Source organism: Rhamphochromis sp. 'chilingali' (genome assembly GCF_963969265.1).
Source record: "Rhamphochromis sp. 'chilingali' genome assembly, chromosome: 3".
Classification (NCBI taxonomy): domain Eukaryota; kingdom Metazoa; phylum Chordata; class Actinopteri; order Cichliformes; family Cichlidae; genus Rhamphochromis; species Rhamphochromis sp. 'chilingali'.
This window is the reverse complement of record NC_137931.1, coordinates 14,663,706-14,690,770: the sequence shown is the minus strand read 5'-3', so window position 1 is coordinate 14,690,770 and position 27,065 is coordinate 14,663,706. Positions and strand designations below refer to the sequence as shown.

Below are 27,065 nucleotides of genomic sequence, written 5' to 3'. Positions count from 1 at the left end.
AGCTTACAGATCTTACAGAGTAGCTTGTTCACATGTGACAATGTAACCATAATTTATGATTTCAACATAACTTAAAAACAGACACAGATCAAATAAGATCAAAGCATAAAAAACATCAAACGCCCCAGTCGTTGCACACAGTTGGAGGCAGGAGGAGCTCGCGGTGCTCAGAGGTTGCTGCAAGAGTTCAGCTGATTCCAGTGTTTCACTCCACGTCACAGTTTAACTTCTCTGTTTGGGTGTGAGAGAGACTTGTTGGAAGTAGACCTCACCTGGTTGTAGCAGCCACAGAAAAGTCTAAATTATTTTGCTCAGGCTGCTGTCATAAGCTGGAAAGCATGGAAACTGTGTGGATGCAGATTTTTCAGCCATGTTTAAGGGGACTCTTTTTCACCTCACCTTCCTGCTGACTCCAGCAGAGCCGCTGCCTCAGCCTGGCCCATCTCTTGCACCATCTTGTAGAGAGCACCCTCCTTGTTTTGCAGTAGAGTGAAAGGACAGTCCAGCTCCTGGATGGTGCCACTGTCCAGCACCTTAGGCCAAGAGAAAACATACGGTGGTGTAACAGTTAACACAGGAACATTTTTTGCATATCTGTGTACTCTAACAGTATGAATTTATTAAAAAGCTACAGTCGGAATAGCTGAGTCACCAGTATACGGTCGCTGTCTATGATGGTGTTGAGGCGATGAGCGATGGTGAGCACAGTGCAGTCTCTGAACTTTTCCCGAATGGTTTTCTGGATCAGCTCATCTGTCCTGCAGTAACAACAAGAAAAACACTTTGAGAATCATGTGGGAAAAGTGTGTTGAGAAAGCTCCTGGATGTCTAGGAGCTCTCTGTACTAGTAATGTATCTGGAGGACCTTGGGTCAACGTTGGCCGTGGCTTCGTCGATGATGAGAATGCGATTCTTCCTCAGGACTGCTCTGGCCAGGCACAGCAGCTGCCTCTGGCCCATGCTGAAGTTGGAGCCTGACTCAGCCAGGACAGTCTCCAGCTTCCCAGGCAGCTCCTCCACCACAGACTTCATCTGTACCTGCAGTGAACATGGAGAGGAGAAACCTGTAGCTGGTCTGTGGGCAGTAACGACAAATCTGGGTGTGCTAATTAAATACTAGCCTCTTCCAGAGCTTTCCACAGGTCTTCATCAGTGTGCTGGTTGAAAGGGTCCAAGTTCTTCCTCACACTGTCAGTAAAGAGAACTGGGTCCTGGGGAGCAGAGGGGAGAGAAGTCAGGGAGAAAAATCAGTAGACTCTGCTACGTCATTAATTCTATGTACCGGATATGGATTTGGAAACGACACGCAGTATCGTATGACTTTGAAAATCTGTGTTTTGAGTTTAATTTACTGAAAATAAATGATATAGCAGTTTCAATTAATAGAAGAATAACAGAAATGGATAGCATTATTGTAACAGTGAGATTGTAACTACGTATTTCTTCAGGCAGTTGAAGTGTCATCTGATGTTGTACCTGAGGAATGATGGACATCTTCTGGCGCAGGTCATGTAGGCCAATCTCAGAGGTCACAATACCGTCGATGTAGATCTTTCCCTGGGGCTCTGCCAGGCGAAACAGAGCCGAGACCAGAGAGCTTTTCCCCGCTCCTGTTCTACCCACAATACCAACCTGACCCACAGGACACAAAACATCAACAGCTGATCATCACTCAGACCCCAACCAGCTGTTCTCCACAAACCGATGTGTCACCTTCTCTTTGGGTTGAAACGTGGCGTTGATGTCTTTGAGGACCGGTGGTCCATCCTTGCTATAAAAGAAGTTCACTCGATCAAAGGTTATCATTCCTTGGCTCGGCCAATCAGGGGGAGGACGCTTCTGAGTTTCTAAGGGTGCTTCACTCTTTAGCTCAGTGTACTCCACCACCCTCTCCACTGATGTCATCTGAAAAGCCAAGAGGTCTTTTTCAATTATGCTTTTTGTAGCCTATGTTAACGTTCATTCATAGGCATCAGGATGTTTTTATATTTTTTAAACCCCAAAACCGAAAATTCCAACTTTCCTACAAAGGGCTTTATAATTTGTACAGCATACTTTACTGTAAGTGCAGAAGTCAAGTGTCCAAAGTTTTTGTACAAATGAGGTATGATCAAAATTTGAGAGGATTAAGGGAAATGGAAACTTTGCTCCATGTAACTGTCCATTAAGTACATTTATCTTCACCCACCAACATCATTTTCATCAACATCATTCATTCAAAAAAAAATGGAAATACAAAATGTCATCACTCAGTTCTTACCATGTTCTCCACCTCTGCACTTTGTCTCACTGTCCACTGGAAGTTTCCTATCAGTGTTACAGCATAGGTCAGCACAAGGCCCACCTCTCCAGCCTCCAGGCCTAATGGATCCAAAACATGATCAGAAATCAGAGGCTAGTTCAGGACTTTCTTCTGCATTAACTCACTGTGTGTGGTTAGGGTATTTAGCAAACTAAATGCAGTTAAATTAAACATTTAATTGTGTTTAGTTTGCTAAATACCCCAAGCCCACTAAGGGGTGTTAGGTATTTTAGCACTACGGTTAGCATTTACTGGATATTGTTTTATAGTGACATTATGCAGGAAAACTCTGTCATTCAATAAGGCCCCTTTGTTTTAGTTATTTTTCTCTTTGACCCAAGAATTGATGTGTGAGAATCACAGGCTGGTACAAGGTTGAAATACCACAGAGATCACTCCCTCAGCTACATTAGTTTCTTAATCTTTTAGATGCCTGTTGAAGGCCAAATGGTTTGTTTCAGATTTCACTAATGAAAGAACTCTTCGTTTTGTGCCTTGAAAATATGTCGCTGAGATAATCACAATTGTAGCTGAACTGATAAACTACACAAAGGATGCTTCTTCACCCATGGGCAGGAAGACGCTCCCTTATCTTGGTCTGTACTGGTTTAAACTGATAATCTGCTGTCTCATGAATTTTACCCTCTATATAAACTGTTGTACTTGTGAATAAAGTTGAGTCAATTTGGGAAGACAACCTGAAGCAGTCTCTGTTTTCTTGTTCTCCCAAGCTGCTCCCGAGCTCGTACTAACACGCTGAATGGCATGCTTGAATATTACTTGAGAATATATTTGACTGTGTTACAGACTAAGGGACATTCTCTGCTGATAGGTGAAGGTACATTCTCTGCTGATAGACGTCCACGCCTCGAAGGAAGTCGATCCACGGATTAGGCCCTGGAAACCGTTTCCTTCAAGGGGCTGGTTGGTTTAAAAGTTGTGGAACTGTTTGGTTTTTCTTTCCTTTATTTCTAATAGTTTAAGTAAAGGTTTTAATAAACGTCCATTTATGGCAAATCTTATTAATCTACATTATATATTCTTGACCTGTTGCACAGATTCAATTCAATTCACATCAATTTGATTTATATAGCACCAAATCACAGCAACAATTGCCTCAAAGCACTTTATATTGTAAGGTAAAGACCCTACAATAATACAGAGGAAAACCCCAACAATCATGTGACCCCCCACGAGCAAATCCTTTGGCGACAGTGAGAAGGAAAAACTCAGTTTTTATAGGAAGAAACCTCTGGCAAAACCAGGTCAGGAAGAGGCAGCCATCTGCCATGACTGACTGTGGGTGCAGGGAATAAGACGGGACAAAGACACACCCTGGAACAGAGCCAGAGATGAACAATAACTAATGAATAAATGCTGAGTGGTGTATACGCACATAAAGAGTGAAGAAAAAGACTCATCATGGGAAGCCCCCAGCAGCCTAGAGCTATTGCAACATGACTAAGGGAAAATTCAGGGTCAACTCATCCATCCCTAAATATATGCTTTATAAAAAAAAAAAAAAGTCTTAAAAGTAGAGTTTGTCTGTCTCCTGAATCAGGGCTCTAGAGTGCGACCAATTTGGTCGCAAATGCGACCAAAATTTTCAGTGGTGCCACTAAAAAAAAAAAAAAAAAAAAAATTGGTTGCACCTGTGCGACCAACTGTTCGGGTAGCAAAAAAAAAAAAAAAAAAAAAAAAAAAAAAAAAAAAATCTGCAACCTTCCCTGTGGTCAACAACAGACACACATTTTGCCCCTATCGTGGACTAAACCAATCAGAGATAGTAAGGGGCGGGACCTCTCTGATTGGCCGTGGTCCAGTTGAAAGTGCAGGTGGAAGTGGGGGGGTGAGTAGCTTGAATAAAGCGATATCAATTCATTAAATCCTGAATCGACTTTTAAATATAACTGTGTTTTGCCAGAAACGCCAGATTCTCAGATTAAAGCTCACAAAACCATTTCAACAACAACCAAACAGCAAATGAGAGCAGGTACAGGGATTCCACACAAAGACGTAAACACAGAGGACCGACGCATCAGAATCAACTTTGTCTTTCTCGGCTTTCTCACCCGACGGCCCGTAGACGGACACTCTGTCGGAGCTTAGCGGTTCTGATGCGTCCGGTCCGCACTGTGTTTACGTCTTTTTGTGCTGATTCTGAGCTGCAGGTTTTGTCTCTCTCCAACCAAAATTCACCGAGCAAGCAGCAAAAGAAGCAGCAAACTGCGCTTCACATTTGATCAATGTCGTCATGAATTTTGCTGTTTTGCTTCCACGACTATTAAAAAAAAAATCACACTTCATGCACAGCTAGCTCTCTCTCTCTCTCTATCTCTCTCTGTACTTCAAGAACAGTTTCCCGTCTCCAATCTCTGTTTTCTGTATTATTCATTCACTTATTGCCCACCAGTCTATCGTTGTTTACAGCGCTGTGGCTGCTGTCTTTTTCCTTTCTTTTTTTCACTTAAATGACCTCGGACAAGAAAGCCTATTTTTTCTGTTGTTCAATACTGAAGAAATTTAAACTTTATATGCAGAACATTGTAGAATATTTTTAAGGTTATCTGCTATAAAAAGCCAGACCAGGAAAATCTGTGTTTTATTCTCAGTTACTTTCACACAAAGGCCTCTGCTGTGATGTTCACAATTCTGATGAAGTCAGTACTGATAAATGATCAGAATTATAATATTTCTGACTGTCTGAGGCTAAAAGTTGAATCGAATCGGGACTTTGAAAACCGGAATCGAATGGATTATAGAAATCAGTGATGATACCCAGCCCTAGTGAGCAGCCTAGGCACGACAGACGTGGATGTAGCTGTAATAGGAAAAGAACTATTGCTAACTTTTCCTGTTAAGTTAAGGCCTGATCCTTCTGAAATTCATAGCCAGTGCTCTGACACGGTGTCATCAATCTTTGAATGCTGAAAAAGCACAGTGTATCCAGAAAAACACATTATATTATATTATATAAATTATTATAAAATTTGTGTGTGCCCAACTTTTGTGCCGGTATGCCTAACTTTTTAAAGTTAGGAGTACGCCCATGGCAAAAAGTTAGTCTAGAGCCCTGTCCTGAATACAAACTCCACAAAAGAGGGGCCTGAATACTGAAGGCTCGGCCCCCCATTCTACTTTTAAATACTCTAGGAACCACAAACAAGCTTGCAGTCTGAGAGCGAAGTGCTCTAATGGGTTGATAGGGTACTATTAGGTCTTTAAGATGAGATGGGGCCTGATTATTCCAGACCTTGTATGTTAAATTCGATTCCGGATTTAACAGGGATGCAATGAGGAAAAACCAGTGTCGGTGAAATGTGCTCTCTTGGTCTGGTCCCTGTCAGTATCTTTGCTGCAGCATTGCGGACCATCTCAAGGCTTTTTAGGACGTTTTTAGGAGATCCTGATAATAAGGAATTGTATGTAGTCCAGCCTAGAAGTAAGTTTTTCAGCATCACTTAAACGGAATGTTTTTAATTTGAACCAGATTCCGCAAATGGAAGTCCAACACGTTTGTTTACCATATATGCACTGAATGATATATCCTGGTCAAAAATGACTCCAAAATTCCTCAGTGTTACTGGAGGGTTAGATTTTTATAGGTGAGTACAATAACCTCAGTTTTATCTGAATTTAGAAGCAGAAAAGTAGACGTTATCCAAGTCTTTGTCTTTAAGACATTCCTGTATTTTAACAAATTGGTGTGTGTTATCTGGCTTAATAGATATATAAAGCTGGGTGTCATCTGCATAGAAGTGAAAATGTATGCTATGTCTTCTGATGATACTGCCTAAGGGAAGCATGTATAATATAAACAGAATTGGTCCTAGCACCGAACCCTGTGGAACTCCATAACTAACCTTAGTGTGTGAAGAGGACTCTCCATTTACATGTACAAATTAGAGTCTGATAGATTGATATTCAAAACATTGTACAGTACCTTTAATACCTACAGCATACATAATCGCTGTAATAAAATAAATCAAGGATTTTTTCCTTCCCACTGTCGCCAAGTGCTTGCTCTAAGAGGGTCCTCTGATGGTTGGGGTTTTCTTTGTATCGTTACAGACTCTTTACCGTACAATATAAGGCACCTGTTGTGAGACAGTTTGTCTGCATGGTGCTTTAGTTCCTCACCATGTCTGAGTAAGACGCAGCCAAATGCTGTGAGAGTGATGAATATGGAGCAAATGCTGTCAAGGCGTAGTGCAAACCAGCGGGAGGTCATCAGGAACAAAAACCACGCCTCTGCAACGAGACGAAAAAATGCATTTCATTATAAAGAAGATGACCAGGTTAATCTTTTGAGCAGGTTCACTTTACAAGACATTTCACGAGACCCAAATATCTCACACATGTAATTTATTATAAAGCGATTTGTACAATATAAAGCGCCTTGAGGTGACTGTTGTCATATAAATAAAACAGAATTAAAGTCTTCCAGGCTTCTTCGCTATCATTATTCCACTATCATTACTGATTTACAACATTTTTAACTTTTTTTCAGCTGGAGACGCATAGCTTATCTTCCCAAGGCCTCTTAGGAGAGATAGTTGAGCAAATGATCAACTTCGAATTGACCTGTGATAACCTTTCTTAAGAGGGAAAATGCCTTTACAAATATGCTCCCAGAAGGTATTCATTGACAGACTGAGAGCAAATTATCCAGAATTCCAGTTCTACTTGGAAGTATGAGTAGTTTTCTTTATCGCTTGAAATTCCTTTAAAATCAGCTAAAAAATCTCAGTTTTAACCATCCATAAAGAGTTCATAAAGAGTAAACCTGAATGCAGGTCCTGATGGGCATCAAATGCCTTCTTTAACCTCTCCTCAGCCTTGAGGGCTCTGATGGTGGAAAGACCCTGAAGAGACAAGGACAGGTGGGAGAAGACTGGACTCCGCACTGTAGGAAAAGATTAGCTGTGAGAAACTGTTAAACAGCCAGCGTCATTGAACCTACAGTTTAAAATGATGAGTTTATGATAGGATCGGAATAAAAATAAGCGCACTTGTTGACTCGAGACGTTTGACATCACGTGAGCTACGGAGGTAAAAGCTTCTCAAGTACAGAAAGATTATTAGGAGAGGAACAACAGGGATGAGGATGAGAGGGATGACTGAGGCTGCCACCGCAATAACGCCAGCATTCTGTAAAAACAACTAAAACAACATCGCATAATCAGAAATACTCAAATTACTGAAGGATCCTTTTAAGTGAGTCTTGTGTGTATATAGCACATATAGTAGTCTTCACTTGATAGAAGTCCACAAAAGTGATAGGTAGCATGAAGTCCATTTGGCTGACATCTTTGGAAAATCTGTTGAGTATTCGACCTGAAACAAGGGAAAAGGAACAGAAACATTATATAAAGAGAAGACTATAAATCATTCAATCAGTAAAAGCAAAGATATGTCAGCCCTGCACCCAGCACCATTATCATGTTAAGGATGTAGGCAAGTGTAATTTTTGTCCTTTTTCTTAGTGTGTACTGTATGCTCTAGTGGGCTAATGCTAGCAAGACGCTAACATTGAAGCTACCTGGACAATCCAAAATCAGTGGGTGATATCACTACGTCCATCTTTATGCTGTCTATGTTCTGAACATGAAGCTTTACACCATACAAACCAATGCTTTCACCATTCATTGAAACGTTGCCTTATGACAAGCACCTCGGTGAAAGTGGGGAGGAAAATCCCCATTCCTCCCTGAGCCTGGTTTTACCAGGAATCTCTTCCTGTTAAAAGAGAGTTTTTCCCTCCCAAAGCACCTTTATGTGGCTGTTCTAACTTGGAGTGCCAAGTATGAATAAAACTGGATTGAACTGAACTTAATAGACCTTTTTTTAGAGGTTTAAGGCCAATGTCATCTTGGAGAACTCAGGCAACACTGGAATATGTCAGGGATGTGTTTTGACTCCAGTTCTCTTCCTGGTAGAAATAGACTGGGTTATTTGTAAAACTATAGGCAAAACTCCCAATCGGTCAAAGGCATAAGGCAGGATATACCCTGATGTAATTCAACGCTTTTTCTTAAATTTAAAATAAATTCTGTGTAGGCCTCACCTATGGGGTTGACATCAAAGAAGGTAACCGGGGTGTGGAGAACAGCACTAAACATGCTGTTGTGCAGAGTCTGAGCTGATCTCACCAGCCCGTGAAATATCACCAAACTCCTAGCAAAACCAAAGACCACAGCTGCTGCTGTCAAACCTAAAAGTAAACACAGCAGGACTATATTAGATATTAGACCTGAAGACTCTAACAAGAACTATAGGTATTACTATAACTATAGGCTTACCTGAATAAATACCGAGGTAAAAAGTGAGATCAAACTTTCGAAATGAGCTAGTAACATCCATTCCACTGTCCACGCTAACAGCAGTGGCTGTGCTGTTAGAAAACTCCTCCCCTGCCCTGTCAGATGACAAGACAATTCAATCAGGTACACACGAAATGATAACTGATCTAATTTCATTTAAAAAACTGTCAAATGAACAGTATAAAGTTAAGCTATTGCATACTGTATTTGCCATTAAAAATATCCACATTGGTAAAGTTCTTACCAATATACCAGCCACCAGTCCTGCAGGATATATGCAACCTGTTGAAACGGACCTCTCTTTAGATCAATTTTTGAAACACTCTTGAGCATGAGGAAACCAAGTTGCATGAAATGTGTGGGAGGGTGGGAAGGTTAAGTCAGGTTAGAGCAGGGGTGGGCAATCTCAGTCCACGAGGGCCAGTGTCCCTGCAGGTTTTAGATGTGTCCTCAAACCAACACGGCTGATTTAAATGGCTAAATTAGCTCCTCAACATGTCCTGAAGTTCTCCAGAGGCCTGGTAACGAAATAATCATGTGATTCAGGTGTGTTGACCCAAGGTGAGATCTAAAACCTGCAGGGACACCGACCCTCGTGGACTGAGATTGCCCACCCCTGGGTTAGAGTCACTATGACTTTTCCACATGATTGTACAGTGAGGGATTTAATACTGATAACAGTTAATACAGACAGGTAACACCTGGAGACAGAAAGAGTGCAGGAAGGGTGTTGAAGGGTCGGGGCTTACCTCAGCTATTATGCTGAGCAGTATTATGACCATTAACACCAAAGTGTTACAGCCTGCTGTGAAGTACTTAAGGTAAACATGGCCGCTAACATTTCCTTCAGCTCGAGTTTCTTCTGTAATAGTTTGAGCAACTTCAACCTGCAAAACAATAAAATAAGTTTAGTGATAATAGACTTGCAGGTCTATTTTAACCCAAACTATTCATTTCTACCTCTGTCCATCCTTGTAATTAGGTGACTACAAAATGCTGCCATTTATGTGGGGACTCTTAATCTAATCTTTTGGAAATATACCTACATGAAGCTGATCAGTGCAGCTGCTGTCTGGTAGCAGGAGGCTGCTGGAAGAACAGTGTGACCCATGTGAGCAAATCGTCCACTGGCTGCGTAAAGACAATTTGTCTGGGTCAACCGAACATGACCCAACTGAATGTGCCTCCACATCACTTCTCAGCAGGGACACAATATCCAGGCCAGAGGTCTGCAGCTCACTGTAGGTTCCCTGGACCATGACATGACCCTGGAGAAACAAATAATGAAAATGAGCAACAATGTGTTTTTCAGTACTTAATAACAAAAAAGTCAAAAAGGCTCATCTGAAGGAACGCCTTCCTTCGGAGAAAATCATTTCTATGAATTTGGAAAATTGGAAAACCACCATTAAAAATCAGTTGTGAAGCTCCTTCTACAAAATGCAGAACCTGTGAGTAAAGGGGAACACATTAAAAAGGGGATCAAGGAGATTTAATTGGAACTGTACACAAAGCCGCGTTGCCTGTTTATCCCTGACACTTTTCAGCTCGTCACCTAAGCTAACCTAAACCTAAACCTCCCAACATCACTCTACATAATGCTGGATCTCTTTCCTCCAGCTGAAGCGTTTTTTGACAAACTGAATTAGATTTTTCATCTGAATGAATATGTTTCCTTAACTTCTGTAACTGAGTAGTTTTGTATTAACACATCTGGTCCAGAGACTTTGTGTTGTAAGTTAAAAAATTAATAACAATTTGGAAACGGAAATCTCACCTGACGACTGGAGATCAACGTGTGCTGGAGCTCACTCTCAGAGATTACACACCTCAGAGTAACAAACTATAACTGGTGAATGCAAACATGTTTATCCCCTGCCTACTTAAACCAGCATAAAGGGGGACAAACCTCCTTGAGGACCAGGATCTGGTCAGCCGTCCTCAGATGCTGGAGCTGGTGTGTGATGAGGATACGACACTTGTTCTTCAGCAGGCCACAGATACACCTGATTTTGATAAATAAGAGGGGGTTTCTGCACGTTTGTGACTGTTGCTTTGAAATAGTTCCATATAAATAAAACTGAACTGAATGGAATTAAAACAGTTCACATGAACTTCAATCATGCAGTGTGTACTGTCGAGCATGAGCACAATTCTCGACACCATTATTAATCAGGGTATACAGATAATTAGCACCGAACTCTTTATTACTCACTGCTCAAAAAGATGTTTTCCAACTTCTGCATCCACAGCACTTAAAGGGTCATCCAGGAGGTAGATGTCTGCATCCTGATATACAGCCCTGAAAACAAGGACACACAGTGGGGGAATCTTATTTGTCAGGAAAAAGACTGAACTTTCACATAAACTATAGCAAATGTAACAGCACAAGTGTGTGCATGCAGGGTAAAAATACATGCACCCCAACATCTAGCTACTTGTTGCCTCTAGTTTAGGTTCCTTAGAAACTCAGACTAACATTTGAATGCGTCACGGTGATACAATACGTGTAAGTTTTCTTCTAGGTAGCGTTCTTACTACATGATGTCCATGTACCTTGCCAGGTTGACACGAGCTTTCTGTCCCCCACTGAGTGTGGCCCCTCTGTCCCCGATCAGTGTCAGATCTCCATCTGGGAACAGCTGCAGGTCCTGAATTTGAAACAATGGAGGCGTAACTTGCCTACAATCATCAAGGGCATGAATGTCATGATAATTTTGAGTTTTTAATGATTTATTTGAATTGTTCTTTTTCCAGAATGAAACGATTGTACAGAAAAAAGGCCCTGCTCCAAAGTCGACACCTTCAAGCTTGATTGAAATTTGCCGTTCCCCCACATGGACAAACAAATAGCTTCTGATAAAATGTTTTATGGTCAGACAAGAGAAAGACTGAGATGTTAGACCACAATATATTTAGAGGAACAAAGGTGAGGCTTTCAAAGGCAGCTCTCCCAGGATGGCCAGCTCCATACCAGGAAACTAACCAATTTAAACAAACTGCCAAGAAGAGTGGTCAAAATATCTAGACAGAATCCACCAGAAGATCATTGATGGCCTCCAAAAGTGTCTGTTTGAAGAGCAACTTGCAAAGTGATATTGAACTAAATACAGCTAAATGAACAAATATATACTCACCAATAAATTGGTGAGTATATATTTGAGGTTGTTTGTATATTTTTGATCCATAGATTAGAAAAAATCCCAAATAAAAGCTTAAACTTGTTTTAAAGTTATTGAAGATGTGTGCTGTACAATCATTCCACTATAGAAAAAGAACAGTTAAATAACCATGACATTCATGCCTGGGATGAGTGCATGCAAACTTCTGACCACAGCTGTACTTCAAATGAGACATAAAAGAAAAGCACAACTAATACTGCTTTACTTTCAAGAAAAGATGTGACGTCCCAAAGTCAAATTTCAGAATTTGCTCCTAAACTATAGCAAACAATGCAATTAATCAATATGATTATAATTGACTTTTGAAGGCTGCTGGCTTTTATCAAGGTCATCTGATCATATTGTTGGAGCTAATCAGCATTTTCTATAGGTAGGAACCCACCTTGTAAGATTTTACACCAGAGGGTAAAGAGCGGTTCGCCTTGAGCTGCTGGCCTAACATGAACTGGTTAACTTGCAGCATTATATCTCACCTTCTTCAGAGCACAGGCTCTGAGGACCCTCTCATACTTTTTAGGATTCAGTTGTTTCCCGAACAGGATGTTGCTGCGGATGGTTCCAGGGAACACCCAGGGTTGCTGGGCTGCATAGCTTATTTGACCTATGACCTTTAATGTGCCTGTGTCATAAGGCAGCTCTCCCAGGATGGCACTGAGCAGAGATGACTGAAGAAAACACAGATGTTATGAACATGTGACCCTGAAAACACAATTTTGATACTCAATGTTCTGACCTAAAGGCTAAATGGTAAGTCAGTTGCGGACCTTTCCGGCCCCCACTGGTCCGATCACAGTGAAAAGCTGGTGTGACTCTGCTGTGATGGAAACATTGTGCAGAGATGGTGCATCCAAACTCTAAAAAAAAGAAGAAGAATGTATTCATTAATGCACAAATTTTGAATTTAAAATTATGCAAGATGACTCATTATCAATATGAGTTTTAAACTTTAACATTTACCTTATCCCAGTAGCAGGTCAGTGCCTCAATTTCAATAGCGTTCTCCATTTTTCCCTCCAAAGGCAGTGCGAGATTTTTTCTTTCAAGCTCTTCCAGGACGAGAAAATTCTTGAAAGATATTTAATGGACACACGTGCTTTGAAACATAAACTAAATTAGCACAGTTCTCTTGCTTTACCTATCCACAAATTTAGAAACAACTACATTTAAGATTAAAAAGAGTTCTGATGTCACCACCAATCTTTTATCCATTTTTTTGCAGGACAGTTACAATATCTGCAATCAATCTGGACATCACTTTAGGATCTATTTGACAGATGGATTCTCCATGATGGAAAACATCATGAATTTCAATTCTATTTTAGTTCAACAGCACCAAACAAGCATCACAACAACAGTTGCCTCAACATGCTTTATATTGTAACCTAAAGAGACAATACAACAATGCAGAGAAAGTCCCAACAATCAGATTACTCAGATGAGCAAGCACATGGTGAGAGTGGGAAGGAAAAAATCAATTTTAACAGGAAGAAACCTCCATCAGAACCAGGCTCAGGGAAGACCGTAACATTAAGTCAACACGATTTTTGTTATGTAAAGTTCTCTGAACTTTTTAGACAATAGAAAAGTAGTAAATCGGTCATTATGGTACTAATGACAGATATCAGCTACGGTTTTGTTACTTGTATTCCAATTTATGAAAGAACAGAATTACCTTAATCCTGCGACTGCTCACAACAGTCTCTGACAATTTCTCAATGGCCAGAGGAAAGAACAGGGTCACTGTGAGCTTAATTGTACCATACAGGGATGCAGTGACAAACACACTGCTGGCAGTGATGGTGTTGCCCAGGAGGGCGTAGACAGTGAAGGTGACAAACACTGTGATCTTGCTGCTGGCAAAGAATGAAGCCATGTTGAGTCCTCGCAGGTAGGAGCTTTTTAATATCTGATGAATTTCTTTCCTAGGAGTAAAGAAGAACATAGGGAGGCTTAATATGTAAAATCAGAAGACTTTATTTAGAGTGTCACACCACTGTCAAAAAAAAGAATGCTCAAATGACTACAACTGAAATACTTACGTCTAAATAATTATTTTCTTCATCAGACCATGAAGAGTGCAAAGACATACTAACATACAAGACCTTGAACTATCAGGCCTCATCTTATCTTAAATATCACCCCAATAGAGCACTTTGCTCTCAGACTGCAGGCTTACTTGTGGTTCCTTGGTTATTGTAGTAGATAGAGCGACTTCAGCTTTCAGGGCCCTTTTCTGTTGAACCAGCCCCCAGTTTGGATTTCAAGATTAGCATTAAAGTTTTGCTTTTTGATAAAGTTCATAGTTATGGCTGGATCAGGTGACCCTGGCCCTGAAACCTACCTAATTTATGCTTGTGTTTCTTCTTCACTAACCTCTTTTCACCCTCTGTTTATACACCACTCTAGAGTTAATCATTAGTTATTATTAATCTCTGGTTCTCTTCCACACCATGTCTTTATCCTGTCTTCCTCCCCTAACCCCCAACCAATTGCACCAGATGGCTGCCCCTCCCTGAACCTGGTTCTCCCAGAGCTTCCTTCCTGTGTTTTTCCTTCCCACAGTTTTCATGTCTTTATCACATATTTTCTGTGCATTTTTTGTATTTTGTGGTCTTATATTTATTAGCCTACAAAGATTGAGTTAACAAGGTTTATCACGTATAATATGTGATTCTTGATATATTTACAGTGATGCTTCTTGTTTTTTTTTTTTTATTTCCTCTCACACAGGTGGTTGTTATTGTCTTTTTAAGTTTGTATTTAAGCTTCCCAGTTTGAATGTTAGACCCTCGTGAAGTTTCTCTAGTCGATACACGTAGGTCAAGTTTATCCTCGCTGTGCTTCTACAAATTGCATTAAACTTTTTTTTATCTGGCAGTACAGTGGTTCTGAGTTTTCTGCTTTTTTGCCAGGAAGTGGTACAGTAGGCAACGTAAAATCACCGAACAGGGTCACTGGATGGTAAATGGACTGATTCTTATATAACCCTTTTTTACTCTCGAAAAAAATGAAAAATAATGTACATTTCAAATTATACAAAAAGGTATTTTTCAGGGAACACAAAATGGGTTAACAATTTAAAGCTGTTGTGCAGCAATGGAGGTTGATCAGGTCTTGAAAGCTGGTGCTACTAATTCTTACAGGTGTTCCAGCTTTTCTGGATTACTTACAACCCCCTCTGCCTGCATGAAAGCAGTGTTGGAACACACTGTGGTACCATGCCCTCGTGAGCATCAGCTGAACAGCACTGTACTGCAAAAAGTAGTTTGTGGTGAGAAAAAGGTTTCTGAGAGTTAACAGCTTCCGTGATCGGTGGCTAACAGGGCAACAGCTTTAAACACAGCTTAATAATGGTCATAGTAAGTCTCAGTTTCAACTGTGAAGAGAAGACTTCGAGCTGCAGGTTTGACAGGACAAGCTGCAGGAAGAAAGCCATCGCTAAGACGTCAGAATAAGACAAAGAGGCTTGCCTGGGTCATGAAACATCGCCACTGCACTACTGAAGACTGGAAGAAGGTATTATAGAGCAATGAATCAAAATTTGAAATCACCGGTTCATCACGCAGGATCTTCGTATGCCTTCAAGTAGGCGAAAGGATGGCTCTACAGTGTGTGGCATCAACTGTCAAACATGGAGGAGGAAGTGTGATGGTCTGGGGCTGTTTTGCTGGATTCCAGCTCGGTGACTTGTACAGAGTGAGAGGCACCCTGAACCAAAATGGCTAACACAGCATTCTGCAGCGCCATGCAATACCCTCTAGTTGGTCAGGGTTTCATCCTATTGCAACATAATGACCCAAAACAAAAGTCCGAGCTATGCCAGAACTACCTCAGGAACAAAGAACAAGATGGTAAGCTGGAAAACATGGAGTGGTCTCCAGTCTCCAGACTTAAACCCCATCGAGCTGGTTTGGGATGAACTGGACAGAAGAGTGAAAGCAGAGCAACCTAAAAGTGCCACACATTTATGGGAACCTCTGCAACCGATATGGGAAGAACTTTCTGAAGAATATTTGATCTCTGTTGTAGAAAGAATGCCACGGGTGTGTTCAGCTGCCAAAGGTGGAATTATAGAATACATTTTGGTCTATAAATTGATTCCATGATAATTGTTTTACTTGAATTGCTTATTTGTACTATGCTTTCACTTCAGAGTGCAATGCAACATTAAACTGCATAACTTTCAATTATAAAATGGAAAAATTGGGGTGTTCTAAAACCTTTGACCGGTAGTGTACGTGTATCGAGTCTGTCAGTACTTGCCTGACTACATTGTGCCAAGTGTAAAATTTGGTGGAGCGGTGAGATCTGGAGTTGTTTTTCAGGAGTTGGGCTCATCTTAGTTCCAGTGAAACTAACTCTTGATGCATAACAAGACATTTTGGACAATTTCATGCTCCCAACCTTGTGGGAACAGTTTGAGGACGGCCTCTTCCTGTTCCAACATCATTGTGCAACAGTGCAGAAAACAACATCCAAATAAACATGCATCAATGAGTCTAATGTGAAATAACTTGACTGGCTTGCACAGAGTCCTGACTTAAACCTGACAGAACATCTTTGGGAATAATTAGAGCGGAGGCTGTGAGCCAGACTTTCTCATCCAATATCAGTGTCTGACCTCACTTCTGGAAAAATGGTTAAAAATTCCCATAAATATACTCCTAAATCATAATAAACCTTATGGATTAACAATGGGATGTCACTCAATTTCATATGCGTGTGAAGGCAAACGAGCAAGAACTTTTGGCAATATATCTTGGTGTTGCATGTATCTCATGCAACACCAAGATCATGTGTTAGTTTGCTTGACCAAAGGCTCAGTCCAGCATAGCGTCAACATATCGTTTGGTAATGATGGAATGCTAATACTGGGAATACATTTAGCTTGACTCAGCAGAAAATGACAGTTAATTATAGATTTGACCTTACTTTAGAACATTAGCAAAACAGCTTTAAAAAAAATTGTTTGTCGAAAGCTTTGGTACGGCCTCTAAGGACATTCAGTGCGGGGCCTCTCACAAGAATGTAATGATTCAGCATCTGCAGAGGCCCCGAAGCCTGAGGCCTTGCGCTTGACGGAAAGAACGTAACGTTCTTTGTTTTGTGTTTTGATCAAGATGAAGGGTTTTGTCTCTTCTCTACAAATCATTAAAAAAAAAAAACAACTTAAAATCCATTTAAAATATAAAAATAGACAAACCATTTCACCATAAATCAACCCTGTGTTAGAATCCAAATGTACACATTACTTCATATTTACTACATATTTAGTAGTTTTGTAACTGTGGATATCTTAAGAAGTCTTTATTATCAAAGACTCATTGAGACTTGAAGGTTGACTGTAAAACATTTTTCTTCCTGAAACTGTAACCCTGAATTAATCATGACTACAATGCAACCCAAGTTTTCACACAGAAAAATAATGTTGAGCTGTTGTATAATCCACACCAAAAGTTCAAGCTTCACCGACTTCCTCACTCTCTGTCTGTACATGGCCAATATTAAAATACTGGCTTCTGTAAAGCAAACCTCTTTATACCATATCACCCCAATAGAGACTTCTGACTTACACGTGGTAAGTATTTAAAATCAGAATGAAGAAGGCAGAGCCTCCCATTCAATGCTGGTCACTAGTAGTGACAAATTTCCTCTGTGGTTATTCTAAGTACATTTAAGCTGAAGATGGATGGAAAGTTTTGAAGGCTACAATGGATTACTGCTTGATGTCACAAGGACTGATTTTGAGTGGGTTTCTTTCAAAGAATCTCAGAAGGTGTTGATGGGAACAATAAGTGACAGTTAACATATAAAGTGCAGAGCAAACATAAAGGATTATCATTAACCAGACATCAATGCTGAGAAAGTTGAGGATTAATGAATTAATACAAATCTAAGCTGTTCTTTAAGAGCAGTACATAAAAGCAATAAGGAATTCTCCTTGTTGTTAATTCTGATTAATTCTTCTTTTAGCTAATCCATATGAACTCCCATGGGCCCTAAGAGGTTACCAGAAAAAACTGTGATTGCAGTGATTTAAAGAAATTGATGAGCTCTGCAGAGATAAGAAAATCCAATACAGATCATGCTATTAATGAAATCTCTTTACATTTTCCCAGACATGCCTAACTTTATATGCTCAAGCTCTTTGTTCTTGTTGATGAGGAGACTCATAAGCACACATAAAACATTAGGCACACCAAAGGATGTTTTCAACTGTATACTCTAACTAAAAAAATATAGGAAAAATCATGCTGGATATCAATGCTGACTACACTATGGACTGTGTATTGTGTAAGGAATGAAAGGATGTCAGATTGTTTCATCGAAATGAAAATTATCAACCTATAGAGCTGAAAAATATATATTTTGTTGAAATATCACTGCAGCAGCTCAAAATGGTACTTAGCAGTTTGTATTATTCCCATAAGTTTAACTGACTTGATGCTATAATCTCATCAAAAAGTGTTCCTTTGATTTTTACATGTATAGGACCAGTTCTCCGCTGTTCCAGAAGAGCACAGTGGTTCAACATGGATCTCCGCCTCCAGACAAACCACACATTATGTGAACCCTACATTTCTCATTCGTTTGGCAAATGAGAAAAGTTCCTGGGCTGATGGAGCAAGCCTGATCTGTGGTATGATCTTTCTTTATGCCCCTGAAGTTTATCGGTCCTGTTCACTATTTTAAAAGACAGCTAAAGACATGTCTGATATTTTCAGTTCATTTCATTTCCACATGTGTCGAAGCATTAATCATATTGGTCGTTCCAAATCATAAAACTGCAGGATGACGAGTCAGTTTATTAAAATATTTATTTTGACAGTTTTTGATTCACTGTTTATACTCATAATTATTATGGGAGCACATTATAAGAAGAAGAAATTCCTCTAAAAAATTAGCTGATTCTTCATAAAACCTGTAGTTCTTACCTTCTGACTTCAGTCACCAGAGCTGAGAACGGTTTCTCCCAGGCATACATCTTGATTATCCTGATACCAGACACCACTTCGTTCATGATACGGATTCTGTTGTCAGTAAGGACTGCTGTTTTGCTCCTGCAAATATAAGCACCATTTACACTGTGTCCATTAGAGGCTAAAAAAAACATCTAATCAAAATTGTATAAAAACAGGCAGACAATGCGCATAATAAAAGAACGTTATCGTCAGAAACAATAATGTCCAGCTTCTGTATTCTTCGTCCATACCTGAAGATGCCAAAGAGTTTTCCAAACCAGGTTTGTATCGGCATCATGAGTGCGATGGCTGCTACACCTGCCAGGCACGAGGCACCGATCTCATACCAAAGGAAAACAATGATCACCACTGCTTGGAGAGGTCCCACCCACAGGTAGTGCAGATTAAGTGTAATCTATAGAGAGCATGATTGTTGACGTGCAGAAAACATGCTGGACAACTTGTCCAAACCTTACAATTTTTTACAAATCTGTGTGAAGATCTTGATGTTAAGGGCACAACTTGGTTTAAAAATGTCATCAAATACAATTAAATAATCTCATCATGTGTTTGAGTACATGATTCTCTTACCTCATCGAAACGATTAACATCATTTGAAAGGAGGTTCACTATTTGCCCAGTGGTTGTTTGTCCCATGGATTTAGCACTGAGTCTGAGAGCCTGATGAGAGGAATTTTACTTAACTGCTCAAAAAACAATTTTCACAACACCGACAAGTATAGATGGATCCATCGGAACATATTTCTGACAGAGATAAGCTGACAACTCTTCATTTGTACAGATTTTTCACTGACCTTCCTGTAGATCATGTGACACATAGCCACTCTAATCCTCATGCCTGTTCTTAGGACATGATAGTAGTAGAGATGTTGGAGGATAGTCAGTCCAAGCGTGGAGATGGACATCGCAGCAGCGTAAACATACGCCATGCCAAGACTTCTCTGATCATCGGGGTCACCATTCTCAAAGAAAAGGATTATCTTCCCCAGAAGAAGTGGCTGGATCACTTTGATTGTCTCCTTTATGACAAAGACAATGAATGCAAGCTTACATTCATCCTTTCCCAGACTTTAGGAAATGGGTTCAAATGGCTGCTAGATATTTGAGCCAATTTTTGTTACAAGAAAGGTCTCTGAGTACATTAGCATGCTTATTATTTCATTACAAATAACTCATCTGACACCTCCACATGACCAGTCGACATACCAGGAAAAAAACAAATATCCCAGCCATTGCATAGGACCTTCCATAGCACTTTATAAGGACTCTGGTGAGTTTTGGCTTCAGGAGTTCCTTTGTAGCATGTCTAACTTCACGGTCCCAAAATCTGCAAGATAAACATGGAGATTATTAGATTAGGCTAACCTATGAGGTAACTGTGAAAGGTACAACTTCTCTGGTACAAACAGAAGTACACACTATAAGTTGAAGTTAAGCAAACAACATTTTATGTCAATCTAGACACAACATTGATCTTTAGACCAATCTAGAACAACAAATGGCAATGTAACTATTTAGGATATAGTCACACCAACATTTTAAAAAAATCATTAGCAAATAAACCTTCCAAATGAGAACCATACGGCCGCACAGTGGCAACATACTCATTTGTTACAAGAAGTATCAGGTTAATGGAATGGCAAACAGCAATTCAATGATCCACCAGTGACACTGCCACTTACATCTTCATCAAATGAATGGCACAGAGAGCTGGTTAGCATTTCTGACTGAGAGAGCTGGGAACATTTACACGTGTGGCAAAAAAGAAGCTACTTCTTTAACAATTTTATAACAATTACTATTAAAAACTATTAAAACTAAGTTAAAAATAAAAGCAAAATTTAAGTGTGGACTTCCTACCATCACCAACTGCTTGCTCAAAGGGGGTCACTGACTTGTTAAGGTTTTCTCTGTAGTATTATGGGGTCTTACCTTACAATACAAGGTGCTTTAAGTTGGCTGTTGTTGTGATAAAATGGAACTGAATTATTTAAAAGTAATGAGCTTTATTACAGCTCTTTCTGTTGAACTTTTAGTGTTATTTTTAGTGACAGGATGCCTGTTGGGAGCATCGGCATGTTTCAGGGAGGCCTAAGGTTGGGTTTGGCCTGTTGTGAAAGGAGTTAATACATCAAACAGGAATAAGTAGATTGACCTGTCAGAATAACACATCAGGTGTGACTCACACTACGGCAGCACTCCCTGGCAATTCAAAGAAACACACAGCTACTGAACAAGCATGCAGTCTCTCCTGGCAAAGCACCAACAGCTACCTGCTTGTCTACAGATCATATTTGTACAATTCACCAGGGGAAATGAACCCCTGAAGAGGTGAATACAAACAGAAATATCATCAATAGATGGCAGACTCCAGAAAAATATTTTGGGGTATTATTCTACTGTGGTAGACTGGCCAGAAATGACTTTTTTTGCATCATAAATAGATAACAACGCTTCTTCTTCTGGACTGCTTAAAAGACCAGTTCATAAATAGTACTAAAAGTGATCAAGAGCTCAAAAACCTCTGGTGCTAGGCCAACCATCCAGCTACATGTAAAGGAAGTGACAACAAAACCATAGGGTCTTAACCCATAACTTTCCTGGGTAGAAGAATTTTTTAATGTTATTCAAGGCAATATTTGACTAAATCACATGTTGTGAAATGGGTTATTTGGGTAGTATGCATAACCACATTACTCATTGACTCAAAAATAAATCTCTTCTCAAACTGGTCATAGAAAATTGTAAGGACCTATGTCTGAGCCATCATCTTCTCAGTCTCTCAGATTTGACTTTTGTTAGTGATCCAATAATGCAACACAGCAGTGTAGTACCTCTGTAGCTCCTCTCCCAGGGCTTCAGACTGATCCTCTTTAAGGATGCTATACATATCATTTTCCTCAAGTCTTCGCTTTTGGCCAAGCTGCAGCAAAGGGGTTAACCAGCTGAAATAGAAAGACAGAAAGTATTCATGGCGCTTCACCTGTCCCTCATTTTTCCATATTTCGGCCTTATTCCAAAAGAAGGATTCGATTCATTTTCCACCTCAGAATTCTACACACGATACCCCACGATAAAAAGCAAAAAAAGTTTGCTCGGCTTTTTGTACTTATGATATTTTACTGATGTCTGGGTTTTAAAAAATTAGCTTTACAGATCAACTTGGCTTAAATCACACACATTAGCATGCCCGTCAAAGTCCGCCTTCCCTGGACACACACACTCACACACACACTATCCCATATCCACCACGTTTTTCAAAAAAATACTAACAATAAAAAAACACCCAACTTTAACTTTAAGAGAATAAAAAAACAGTATAATGGGACAGTTCATCTTAATTTAACTCTGTGTTTTTCTGGCAGTAAAAGCACCTGTTAATAAGCACCTGTTTGCATAGCCTGGTGTCTCAGTGTATGACATTCAGTGTATGTCAGGTTAGCAGAGGGGAAAAGCAGACGTATCAGAAACAACATAGCAAAGTTTTCTGCTTCTCCCAGTTTAATAATTCTCTGGTCATGTGTAGTGAAGCCTCCCTTGGTATCTAGAAAGAAGTGCACTTTGAACATTCTGAAGGTGAGTTATTACTCAGTTACTCAATGCTTTCAATATAGACATCAAAAGACCAACCACATATCTATGTAGTATTTGTTTGTGTGGTACTCATACTATGTATTAAGCCAGTTTAAACCATGAGGGCTACATTAAAGCCTACAATTGCTTTTCCCATTCATGAGTTATGGTTGAAAAACTCAAACAAGTCCAGAGCTACCTGACTCAACTCTGCTGTTCAAAATCTATTCCACAAATAAATGCACAGAAATAATACACACAGCGAAAAGCTGCACATACTTTCTGTGGATTTAGTATTTTTTATGACCTAATAAAATAACCCAGGAGTTTTTTTGTTTTGTTTTGTTTTTTCAGTGTATGGAAGTGATTCTACCCACTTTGAATTAAAGTAATCAGTCTCAGTTTCCACTATTATGGTCTGAAGCATGTAAACACCGGCTTTTGAATAAATTCTGAAGTATTTCTTGCTTGCCTCATGTGGTCCGTGGGGCACAGCATTGCTGGGATGGGCTAATCCTATTGATTTTTCAATGCGTGATCAAGTTATGAGAAACTATTTTTTTCAATTAAAAATGCATCCTGGCACAGATTAAATCCCCTTGTAAACGGGTTCATAGTTCTAGTTAACTCAGAAAAACCACAATTAAAACGATATACAAACATGTATGCATGAAATCAGCAGTTTGTTGTTCTTAACTGATTACCTCACCGCTCGGTCAGAGTTAGATCACGCCGTGAAATCACACTTACCACAAAAAAACTCTTGAAAAAAAGCTGGCAGTTGCCAGCGGGTTGTGCCTGCCGCCCGTGCTTGTCACCTCCATGGTCATACTGGGGGTAGCTCAGCCGGGCGCATCTCTGCACGCTGTACGCTCCACTTCATTCGGTCCGTGTAGTAAGTGGAAGTTATGTAAAGCTCAACCAATAACTGTTCAGGCTGGAATTTAGCCGTTTAAGTTATTTAAGATCGCTTCACGTAACTCCACCTACACGACCATCAGTGCAAATTGAAAAGGAAAGTGAAACATTATTATTATTATTATTAATATTATTATTACTACAGGACTAGAGGATGTCGTGTTTGGAACTTGAATGTCATGTGATCTTTTCAGTCTAGCTCTACCTGTGCAGCATTATTAAAATATGTCTGCTTTCCTAACACCTCAGGGTTTACACAGCCTCTCGACTTCTGACCACTGGTACAGGATCCAGCACAACCGAGACCCGGAAGAAAACAGACGGACGCATGGATGTTTTGCTTTCACACACAGAAACTTCCGAACGAAGTCCGCGAACCGTGCGTCACTACAAAACAAGTGAGAACGTCCACTCCGCTTAGTGGCCGGTTGGGTGTCAGGGGCGGGAGCGCTGTGCTCTGGACTGCGTGTAGAATTTCTGCTCAATTTACGGCTAGTTAAATTCTGCATCCCAGAGTGCAAAGTATACGTGACTACGGGAAGACGTTAAGGTCAAACTTGAAGTAAGCCGAGTCAGAGCGGGATTACGTTGTCAACATGAACGAATCAGAGCTGTCAAAGTAAGGTCCGGGATCCAAAATCGGCCGACAACGACTCCAATCCGGACTGCTGAACTGCTTTGGACAATGTAAAGGAGGACATAAATGATGGACTTTTAACTGTATATTAATACGTTTTGCATCTTTTTCTACTAACAAGGATCTCTCCCCTGGCCATTCATCCTGCACCAAAGTATTTTAGTGATAGATAAACAACTGAAGGACAGAAAAGTTCCTGTTTTTCCAATACTCTGAATTTATTTTACACCACCCAAAACAAACAAACAAACAAACAAACAAACAAACAAACAAACAAACAAACAAACAAACAAACAAACAAACAAACAAACAAAACAAAACAAAACAAAAAAACCAAAAAAAAAAATATTGTGGGTCCATAGTAAAACCAAAAATTAAATTGATAAATAAAATATCCTTCAATTACCAAAAAGCTTTCAGTTTTATAATTATAGGATAATCTGGATTTTATTCATTTATATTTACATTTATTTCTCACAGTTTAATTCAAAAAAGGCAACAGATCTATTTCTCTCCTACATCTAATTTTTCTTTGAAAATTACTTTTCTACCCCAAAGTGAAGGCCAGGGTGTCGAAGTCTCTGTGTGTGAGCTGCAGTAATAGCAGAAATTCAGTTTGAAATTACTCACTCACTCAAGTACCTACAGTTACATAGGACACAGGACGGTAAAGTTTAAATAAAGAGCAACCTGCTACTTGAATATTTTACACAAGCACAAATAAACGACTTCATATTCATTTAATGCTTAATGATAGTGAAACTGCTGCCATTCAGATGCTTTACTGTTGGTGTTGCATGGTGGATCAAAATCTGACTTTTTCTAATTTTGTGATTTTTCTGATTTTCTGTGTTCGTAATTCCTTTCTTAAAAAGTAAAATTATTTTTAATGCACCAAGATAATACTCTATTACAAGTAAGAGTCTAGCATTCACCCTCCTTAACTATAAGTATACAAGCATAATCAGCATAGTTTCAAAAAGTAGTCATTACTGACTACCTCCAGGGCAAATGTCACCTTCATCTCAAACAGCTACCTCTCTGCAAACATCAGTGTCTTCCTGCGGATGCAGGAGCTGCTCAGAAGGTACGGGGCTGTTATTGTAGCAAAAAGATTTGTGTGTATCTCGATACCTGTGTGCGTATTTCTGTGTGACTACATGAGCTCACAAAAAAGGGAAAACAATCATTTTTTAAAAGACCTCCAGTGGCATTCAGTCAATCCACAGGCTTTCACCAATCACAGTTCAGTGTACTAAAATTTGTCCTGGATGTGTTCCAACATCTCAGATATGCTGACTTATGAATGAGGGTTGAGTGTATTTTCATACCTTTATAAAAATGACAAGCAACAAGGAAATTGGGACTGACGTGCAAGGCAGTCAGACTGGCTAAGCTGCAGCTCACCTGTGAGACACTAATGAGTGGAAAACCCAGTAATCTGGAAAGATGATGCCAGCTTCCTCCTGATCAATGTTAGGGAGAATAAATGTTCCACATTCAGTGTTGGTCAAGTTAAGTGAAAAAAGTAATCAGTAACTAATTACTGATGCAGGTGCAGGTGTGCCGCAGCGGTCAGTGGAAGAATCCGCAAGTTTCTCTGTGAATTTCCCATTCCGTGGCAGCGTACTCGGTGCTTGTGTTTAGGGGTTTTTTTCACTGTAAAAAGAAGTTTTGTTCCCACGCAGTGAGTGAACAGCGGACGCTAATGTTTTTGTCACTGGAACCTATGGTTTAAGAAAGATGCATTTCCCTTACCTCACGTCATCCTTTAAAAAACTTACGTTCATCACCCTAGGGACCGTTTTCTGCCACGCCCGAAAAAGTGCTATAAAAAATGTATATATTAATATTTTATTCCACTTTAAATTAGCCAATCTTTTAGACCTACTTCTCCTTGAAATATTCATGTCAAGTTTTAATTACATTTCGCGGATTTTAACCCTTTATATCCCGGTTTCGTCACATGAGCGCACTGCTTTTTTTGCCCCAAAAAACAAAAAACTTGAATATTTTCCAAAAAAAACATTTGAGGTAATATTCAATTGTTATTATAATTAGGCCTTTAGATGGACTAAAGATTGGCACCAAGAGTCATTTCGATCGCCTTTTATTTTTTTTCCAGGAGCGCATTTCATAAAATGCACACTATCGACCACGCCCAAAAAGTGCTATAAAAAATTTATATATTAATATTTTATTCCACTTTAAATTAGCCAATCTTTTAGACCTACTTCTCCTTGAAATATTCATGTCAAGTTTTAATTACATTTCGCGGATTTTAACCCTTTATATCCCGGTTTCGTCACATGAGCGCACTGCTTTTTTTGCCCCAAAAACATAAAACATAAAACATAAAATATTTTCCAAAAAAAACATTTGAAGTAATATTTTATTGTTATTATAATTAGGCCTTTAGATGGACAAAAGATTGGCACGAACATTAATTTCGATCCGGTTTTAATTTTTTTTCCAGAAGCCAAAAATGTCCCCAGGCGGCGCTGCTGCTCCTGCTCCCCCGGGGAGGAGTGCCTCTGCCGCGGGTGTGTTTCGCGCAGCGCCGGAGCATATGGTTCGGTTCCCGTGTCTGCAGCACACACTTCCGCTACCACGTGAAAACAAATACGTCATTTCCTGTTGATTAAAAAAAAAAAAAAATCAAACGAACCTAAGGGCAGAAAATGGTCCGGAACGAGCAGCGGGCCAAGCTGCTGCTGTACGCGGGAAATTAGTCTGCCTTTTCCGGGTATCTGTCTCGAGCAGGCCGCTGGAGAACATGTGTATGTTCCAGCAGGCGTCACATGTGGAGCAAGGGCGCCACCCGGTGGACAAATAAAAAAATTACAACTCTAAGGCCAGTACTGCAAGCGGAAGCGGAAACATAACCGAAGACGATCGATTTGACCGTAATTTTTTTGCCGTGAAAAATAGCGTTTATAATGGGTTTCAATGGGGCACAAAACGGTCCCTAGGGTGTTGAGTGTGAGTATTTTTGCTGCTAAGCCGTGTTAGGCTGATGTAAGAAAATCAGACTGAAAATTTGAAGATTTTACAAAAACGAAACCGGCTGGCAAGTTTGGCTATGCTACACCCAACACAGCGGAAATGGCGTTCATACGAATGAAAAAAGTGGCACAAAAAGAGCCC

The 27,065-nt window shown here is 39.9% G+C and overlaps 1 protein-coding gene across 3 annotated transcripts; it reads right to left on the bottom strand.

The window, feature by feature from the left end:
* Positions 1-7: 7 nt before the first annotated feature.
* Positions 8-23,794, bottom strand: LOC308393411 (ATP-binding cassette sub-family C member 4-like). 3 transcript variants are annotated; one of them, XM_080877152.1, is made up of 32 exons: positions 23,487-23,794; positions 23,114-23,349; positions 21,625-21,735; positions 19,997-20,117; positions 19,585-19,809; positions 19,361-19,450; positions 19,021-19,184; positions 18,743-18,868; positions 13,480-13,729; positions 12,765-12,872; positions 12,572-12,661; positions 12,281-12,472; positions 11,182-11,276; positions 10,841-10,927; positions 10,535-10,631; positions 9,672-9,893; positions 9,375-9,512; positions 8,870-8,907; positions 8,605-8,720; positions 8,370-8,516; positions 7,560-7,639; positions 7,315-7,465; positions 7,089-7,208; positions 6,443-6,553; positions 2,261-2,361; positions 1,714-1,905; positions 1,477-1,632; positions 1,122-1,211; positions 866-1,038; positions 653-758; positions 400-533; positions 8-272 (listed from the first exon to the last, which is right to left on the bottom strand). In XM_080877152.1, exons 2-32 carry the CDS (start codon positions 23,191-23,193, stop codon positions 269-271), a joined length of 3,915 nt encoding a protein of 1,304 aa, XP_080733278.1. In that variant the 5' UTR covers positions 23,194-23,349; positions 23,487-23,794; the 3' UTR covers positions 8-268. The 3 variants fall into 3 exon arrangements, with proteins under 3 accessions (XP_080733278.1, XP_080733277.1, XP_080733279.1); XM_080877151.1 differs by having other exon boundaries at positions 8-231; XM_080877153.1 differs by lacking the exons at positions 19,585-19,809; positions 19,997-20,117; positions 21,625-21,735; positions 23,114-23,349; positions 23,487-23,794 and having other exon boundaries at positions 8-231; positions 19,021-19,087; positions 19,361-19,430.
* Between the last annotated feature and the right edge of the window lie 3,271 nt (positions 23,795-27,065).